Source organism: Trichechus manatus, unplaced genomic scaffold (assembly GCF_000243295.1).
Source record: "Trichechus manatus latirostris isolate Lorelei unplaced genomic scaffold, TriManLat1.0 scaffold00270, whole genome shotgun sequence".
In the NCBI taxonomy this organism is placed as follows: Eukaryota; Metazoa; Chordata; class Mammalia; order Sirenia; family Trichechidae; genus Trichechus; species Trichechus manatus.
This window is the reverse complement of record NW_004444206.1, coordinates 1,926,112-1,934,334: the sequence shown is the minus strand read 5'-3', so window position 1 is coordinate 1,934,334 and position 8,223 is coordinate 1,926,112. Positions and strand designations below refer to the sequence as shown.

The window sequence follows — 8,223 nt, the reverse complement described above, 5'->3', positions numbered from 1 at the left end:
TATTGTAAATAATGCTGCAATAAATGCTGGCATACAAGTAATTGTTGCAGTGCCTGCTTTCAGTTTTCTTGGGTATATACATAGGAGTGGAATTGATATTCAGATACTTGTCTACTAATGTTCATCGCATTATTCACAATAGCCAAAATGTGGAAACAACCCAAGTGTTCGGTTAAGCGCTCAGGTGCTAAATGAAAGATTGGCAGTTCAAGCTCACCCAGCTGCTCTGTGGGAGAAAGACCTGGTAAAGATCACAGCCAAAAAAACCCTATGAGGCAGTTCTGTTGTGTCACATGGGGTCCCTGTGAGTCGAAATTGACTCAAAGGTACCCAAACAACTCTGTTTAACCTTTTGAGGAACCACCAAACTGTTTTCCACAGCAGCTGCACCATTTCATAAATTCCTACCAGCAACGAGGGTTGCGATTTCTCCACATCCTTGCCAACATGTTAATTTCCATAACAGTCATCTAGTGAGTGCCAAGTGGTATCTCGATGTGGTTTTGATTTGCATTTCCCTAATGATTAATGACATGGAGCATCTTTTCATGTACTTATTGGCCATTTGTATATCTTTGGAGAAATGTTTATTCAAATGTTCTTTGCCCATATTGAGTTGTTTCTTTGTTGTTGAGTTGTAAGAGTTCTTTATATTCTAGGTATTAACCCTTTATCAGATATACGGTTTCCAAATATTTTCTCCGATTCTGTAAGTTGTCTCTAAGTCCTTCGATGCATAAAAATTTTGAATTTTAATGAAGTCCAATTTATCAATTTTTTCTTTTATTGTTCATGCTCTTGGTGTATTAGTATTTTATTTTTTGGTCCCTATTAGTATTTTTGAGGTGTACTGTGATAGTACTTAGGTGAAACGGAAGTATGGGGTAGAGGAAGTATCATGGGCACCTTGTTCTGATCCACAGGAATAAATGTATCACTTCTTAGAGTTCTTTACTGGATTAACATAAAAAAATCATTAATTGGTAGATTGGTACATTTGACATGGCATAAAAAACAAAGCAACCTACTAGACTGCTTAAAATTTAGCTGTCAATAAAAAGAATAATTTCATGTAATTTTTTTGACAAGTTAATTGAAATATTAGTATTGTCTAACCATCTTGGAAGCCTTTATTGAACAATCAGAATTTAGGATGCTGTGGAGACACACAAAGAAAATAAAAAGCAAGGTTGCTGCTCTTAAGGAAATTATAATTCCATAAAGAAAATATGATAAACAAACATGGACAATAGAACTGAAGAACCAACTATGAATGGTCAAAGTACATAATGTGTATGGAGAGAGAAAATTACAAATTATCAAGAGACATGTTATCATCCAGATGTGATCTCAAGTTAAACTCTCCATATGTAAATATTCTATAAGAACAAGTCAGTAGGTAGAAAATAAATGGTTGTCTGATTGTAATGAGATTATACTCTCAGTTTAATCATGCTACGCGCTCCTGTAATTTCGCCACTTTTTATTTCCATAGAAGTATAACTACTCACTAGTTGTCTGCTCTTGTGCAAATTACTTACCTCTCTAAGCTTACATCTGTATTTGTGAAATGGGAGTAATTATACCTGAATCATAGTTGGTGAGATTAAATAATGCTTATAAAATGCTTATGACAGTTCTTTGCACATGGTAAAGGATAACAACTGATATCTTCACTTTTGCTACTGCTGCTGCTTTCTGTTGGCAGGTTTTGTAACATCAACAAATTACATAATCTTTTAACAGTCGTCTCAGATTCTATACTATGCTCTTAGCCTAGGTGAATGTGTGTTTACAAAGCTTAATTGGCAAGAATATCAGAAATCTTTCATAGGAGTGTCCATGGATGAACAATTATTGACACTCTCTCACAATTCCTACTAATTATGCTTCAAATATGCATTTTCACAATAGCTTAAAAAGAGCAAGAATAGATTATTTCATTGTCTTATCATTTCATTAAGGATTTTATTTTTGGTTCAAGGCTTAAAGTCTTATAAATGCTCATGATCTTTTCTTCTACAATTTGCTGTTATTTTCACTTGCATAAACCTTGCTCTATTAAGCAACTTACATCTCTCAAAATCTGGTACTAAATAGTTTGTAAAGTTTATAAAGTAAACAGTGTTTGTGATATGCCAAGCATTGTGTTGGGGATATCAATTTAAGTGAGAAATGGCTTCTGTTTTCAAGGAGCTCACTGTCTAATACAGATATGAGATACTGAGCACAGGTCTATTCTGGAACACCTGGGGTTGCCATGAGTTGGAATTGGCTTGACGGCCAATTTGGAATTGGCCACCTGGTGTGGTTTCTTTGGTTGTATGATTATTAGCATTCATTTGTTTCCCAAAGACATAAGAAACAAGCTAATTATGATTTTTGAGGGTTCACTGCTTTATAGTTGCTATTTATTAGTCCTTACAGTACCTCAAAGACTGGCTGCTGTTAAAAAGTAATTACATTTTATTTAAAAATTAAACTAAAACTTTAATTCTGTTTTTAATAAAGAATTTCCAAATAACATGCACTCAAGAGGGAAGGACCACCCAGGAGGTAGGAGAGTGAGTATGGAAATGAATAAAATTAAGAGAGAGATAACACTTTAAAAGAAAGTAAGACTTTTTACAATATCTTGTGACCAAGCCTATATTCTTGCCTTTAATGTAATTTCCTACAGTTTTACAGATTGAAATATGGGTGTGATGGTTAAGATTGTGCGTCAACTTGGCTGGGCCATGATTCTTCAGTGTTTATATGTGATCACTCCCATGATTGAACATACTGTGAGTAGCCAATCAGATGAAAGGGAGTTTCCTTGGGGGTGTGGCCTGCATCTGAATATAAGCAGATGTTCTGGTTTTTTGCTCACTCTGGATCCTGCAGCTGCCTCCTGTCACCTCACCTCCAGTTCTTGGGACTTCAGCTGTCAGCTTATCTGCCGAACTTGGGATTCGTGGATCTTCACAGCCTGTGAGCAGAGCCCTGCTCTCTGACCTGCCAATCTTGGGTTCACCAGCCCCTGCAGCTACGTGAATCAGGAGAAATCTTGCGGTGTTGCCTGCCAATCCTGGAATTCGTCGACCTTCACAGCCTGTGAGCGGGTGCCCTGCTCTCTGACCTGCGGGTCTTGGGTATTCCAGCTTCTGTGGTTGCATGACTTGGGAGAGGCCTCTATCCTGATCCCTGGACTTGGAACGTTCTAGCCTCTACAATCTCGTGAGCTGTTTCCTTGATATAAATCTCTCTCTCTCTATATATATTTATATGCTTTACTGGTTTTGCTTCTCTAGAGAATGCAGCCTAAGACAATGGGTTTCTTTAAATTGATAAATTTGTATATATTTTAATCTATTTGTCAACTTTCATTTTTAAATATCTGAACACTGTTACATGATGTTGGTTTATATCCTAAGTTCATGACAATTATGCAGGTGCTTTAAAGTAAGAATAACTACTATTGTGTGAAAATTTTATTTCTCAGAATCATAATGATAAACAAAATCACTAAAGCAAAAGAAAATCTGACCTCTGGTAGAAATACCATTAAAAAAACGGAACCATTTTTGTCTAAAAGGACATAAAAATTTTTACTTTTGGCAGTTTATCCTTTAAAATTGTCAAAGGCAGGCAATGGCAGGTTTATTCCAGCTTTATTGAAAATTTTAATTTCAAATGAAATAATGTGACAGTGATGTAAAAGAATACAGTCAAAGACTGCCAATAACCTAGTTCTTTTTTCTAGCGTGCTCGAGCCTCCAGGCACCAGTCAAGTATCGAAGTCGTATAAAAAGTAGGTCCTTGCCCATTTGTAGCCAGCTCCAAAATGGAACTAATTTAGAACCTGTGATTTAAAAATAAATTAACTTAAATAAAACTCAGGGTAAAATGTATTCATTTAAAAATAGTTTGCAGAAGTCAATCTACATGACCTTTATGAACCTCTAGTCATCCTAATTCTATTTAAATAATAGACATAAGAACTAAAAATTTTCAAAGCTAAAGCAGAGCTTTTTTTTTTTCTAAAAAGAAAACAAAAACAAAACATTCTGAAGTGAAATGAAACTTTGAGAATTGAAACTGAAATTTTCAAATGGCTCTAATCTAGGGAAGGAGGGACTGCCTATGGCTGAGGGTTCCAGGAATGCCTAATACGAGAACTATTCAGTGAGTGCTGGTTCCTGGGAAAAAGTAACTGCGCACACAGCAACTAAAGACACAGCATCACAGATAAACACAATTACTCCTACATGTGAATTCAACTTTTAATGGTGAAAAATAAGGCCTACAATCAGATTTAAGAAAATTTTGTCTGGACCTCTTTGTTCCAGGCTACATAGGTATGTTGTTTTTGTTAGCTGTCCTTGAGTCAGTCCCCAACTCATGGCGATCCCATGTACAACAGGATCAGAGCATTGTTATGCATAAGGTTTTCACTGGCTGATTTTTTGGAAGCAGATTGCCAGCCCTTTCTTCCTAGTCTGTTTTAGTCTGGAAACTCTGCTGAAGCCTGTTCACCATTATAGCAACACAGAAGCCTCCACGGACAGACAGGTGGTGGCTGCACTGGCCAGGAATCAAACTCAAGTCTCCTTCACGGAAGGCGACATAGGTATCCAGTGTAACTGAATGCCTGACCCATATGCCCCAGTGGACCCTTATAAACTGTTACTTGTCACACACCTGCGGATACATAAGCATCTGTCAGGAGGAAGGTGTAACGCATCCTCACCATTCTAGTCACACTCTACCCTCGAAGGGGCCCTGCGGGCACAGTGGTTGAAAGCTCCGCTGCTAACTGAAAGGCTGGTCGTTCGAACCCACCAGCCGCTCCTCAGGAGAAAGATGCGGCAGTCTGCTTTTGTAAATATGACTGCCTTGGAAACCCTATGGGGCAGTTCTACTCTGTCCTACAGGGTTGCTGTGAGTCAGAATTCAGTTGATGGCAATGGTTTGGTTTTTTCTTTTTTTTTGGTTTCTTCTTCTGAAAACAGTGCCACCAAGGCACCTTGTAGACATTAGCCTTATTCTTTGTTATTAACCCGGGGCAAATACTATCTTTATTTCACAAATGAGGAAGTTGAAGTACCTACAACTCATACTACTATACAACTATCTCTGTAATGCAAATAAGCAAATGACATAAACATGGAAGTTTTCTACTTATCCGTACCTCAGCTTCCCACAGAATCTATGTTGGGTATAGATAAACTGAAGGTTATAGTTGAACATTACAACTCCGAGCGATCCTTTTACCACGTTCTTCCCAATCTCCTCTGACCTAATGTCACAACTGTGAAGATCAGTACCATTTCTGTAAACTCAGTTTTGATCCAGCAAGGCTCCAAGAGGTGTGAACCCATTCTAGATCATACAGTTTGTATAATCTACAGGCTGGTTCTTAACCAATTTCTGTCCCTGTGCATCTGGGCTTACAGAGCAATAGTGGCTTCTGCATCCACGCCTCTCAGAGAGAGGGCCAATGCTGGCCATAGGGAGGTGTACAAAGACCTTGGGTGATCACGTTAACTGCTCCCCACCCTGATGTAGGTTCAGTCTATGGTAAGCAAAGGAGAAAACGAAGATATACTTTAAATTCTATCCAGACAGAGCTGTCTTAAGCTTTTCTGAACAGGAAATATTAAGAATTAGGATAGATTTCAAATTATTACAGATCTATAAATTTTTGGATGTATATACAGATAGCAGCTAAAAAAGGGCTCTGAATATGACTGTGGACATTTGGAGTAAAACAACTGTAATTCCTTATTTAGCTTTGCACGATGATTTGTAGGTACCCAGTTAATATCCACTGGGTGATAATACAACGCTAATGAATGGTGATACAGACAATAAAGACTGTCACCCTCCTTCTAACCTCAGATCATCATGACCTTGCCCACAGCAGCAGGTTTTACTGATGTTTCAGGCCAGGGTAGCAGGCCTACAGAAAACCCAACAAGAGACTGAAAAAGTACAGAAGGCAGCAAGCCAGATGGAGGGCATTAAAAGCAGCAAAGGAGCCCTGGTGGCACAGTGGTTAAGTGCTTGGCTGCTAAGCCGAAGGTCAGCAGTTTGAACCCACCAGCCGCTCCACTGGAGAAAGATGTGGCAGTCTGCTCCTGTAAAGATGACAGCCTCGGAAACCCTGTGGGCAGTTCTCTGTCCTACAGGGTGGCTATGAGTCAGAATCGACTTGATGGCATTGGCTAGGGTTTGCTTTACTCTCAGACAGCTGAGCAGGCCTGACAGCAGGTCTGGGAGGCAGGAGGAGATTAAAGTCAGCTGACTTTCCTGGAGAACTGCCTGAGAACTGCATTGTCTGAAGTCTCTCTCCCTGTCGGCTTTAAGATCAGTTGTACTATAAACAACATACCTTCAATTTCAGTCCAGTTGACAGCAACTTCTGCTACTGGAATTTTAAAGAACCGTGCTATGTAAAGCAGTTCTACATCAAATGCCCTGGAATAGAAAATATATTTTTAAACAGACAAGTAGAATGTAATTAAATCTCTACCCTAGCATGACTTGATGCTTACATGGCAGATGTAAAGCTTTAAATTAAAACTGAAGGTCACATTCACCTAAGGTCAAATAATTAAAAGTGAGTGGTTCAGAAAGAAGCTTTAAGGCAATTCAGATAATTTAGTATCTCACTGCGTAACATTTAAATGACAAATATGGTGTCACCATTAAAACTCAGACACTCTGGGAGGTGAAAACAGCCTCTTGGGCTCTAAGAGAAAATTGAACCTTGGAAATTTTCAGGATGGATGGTTTTCAATCCCAGCCTTATCTAGCTCAAGGTACAGTGGATAGCATTTTCAAGTGATTTTGAGAAGATAAAAAGAACTCTGAAAATCTCTAGGAGAGAATGTTAAGATCACTTTAGAGTTGCTTGATCACTTTCTTCTAACACCAAAGGATGAAGGCTTTTTTTTCCTAAATACAGTGTCTCTGGGGCCATGTGTTTTCCTTTTCAGTCTTCATGCTGTCCTGGACAAAACAGTACCCAGCAGCTATTTAAAGTGTAAGGTTACTTTAGAATGGTCTGAAATGCTCTCTGGGTAAAGCTAAATACATATATAGGCAATTAGGTATGTTATTACTTGTATATACTATAAAATCATCTCTAGTCCAAATTTCCAGTTCATCCTTCTTTCCACCTATGAAAGGTTTTTCTTAAAGCTTTTCTTTAGCCAGTCTCTGAGCTTAGGTCAAATCTTCTTCCCTTAAAGTTTCTGAACACTGACTCAGAAGTGTCCTGGGAGTCTCCTTACAGAAATTCTCTGGCTAGCTGCTTCCTCTTGCTGGCATTAGCTCAGGAAAAGAAGCACCACTACTTGTTAGACCTCCTTCATGTTTTACAAGTTTTTTCTTTTTTGACTGTCTCTGAAAGTTCTAAATTCCTTCACCATTTTGCTTTCATCCTAGGCTGCATGGAGATAAGTTCAAATTACAGGCCTTGGTTTTAAAATATTAGCAGACAAGAAAAATGACTAAAACTCACATTTAATTTTCCAGATCTCAGTTTGAATTTGGAACTTTTGTTCTGTTTTGGGATAATATGAAAAAATTTTTTTTTAAGACTTAATGCTTTTTCTTATCTTTATAAAATAGTTAAGATGAGAGAACCATCTACAAAAGTGGGATGATAATAAAATTTTCTTTTTCTGAAATTGGAAAGTAGCTGGACAAGTGACAACTTGAAAGAGTGGACAACAGCAGTACGAGAAGCCTAGAAGCAGGCTGCTGGGTACCAGAGAAACCCCTAAAGGCTCAGAATCAGTGGCCCTAAACAGCCCTGCAAGTGGGGGTGTAAGTGGGTCTGAAAACAGGAGAACTCATTGAAAATCTGTATAAGAAACAATTGGACCCAAAGAGTCTTCTCCCGTTTAACGAGATCCTTCTCAGAAAGTAAGAGGTTTACCAAAGAACCAGAGCAACTTTGGATGGAAGGGCTCCAGACAGAGTTAAGAGTGGGAGGGCGCCATGCTGAACATAGACGATTATGTGGAAAGTCTTCTGACTGAACAGTGAGACCCCACTCGCTTTTCCCTAGCCAGTCCTGTGAATGCTGGCAGCCAGACTCGTATCTCCCAGTCTTCACTGAAGAATCCTACTTTAATGAAATAAATGGCCCAATAGAAGAGACCTAAAGATGACAGCTGAGAGTTTCCAGGAGCACAAGCCAGCGAGGTCAACCCGTAAGGAAGTCCGCCA

The 8,223-nt window shown here is 38.7% G+C and overlaps 1 protein-coding gene across 1 annotated transcript in view; it reads right to left on the bottom strand.

Moving 5' to 3' along the window:
• Window positions 1-3,569: 3,569 nt before the first annotated feature.
• The window catches only part of ALG5 (ALG5 dolichyl-phosphate beta-glucosyltransferase), a 57,962-nt gene continuing 53,308 nt past the window's right edge, over window positions 3,570-8,223 (bottom strand). The window contains exons 9-10 of the mRNA XM_004389962.2: window positions 6,377-6,462; window positions 3,570-3,844 (exon numbers count right to left, since the gene is read on the bottom strand). Coding sequence (XP_004390019.1) covers window positions 3,729-3,844; window positions 6,377-6,462 — 202 coding nt within the window. The 3' untranslated portion in view covers window positions 3,570-3,728. The remainder of the gene's footprint in view (window positions 3,845-6,376; window positions 6,463-8,223) is intronic.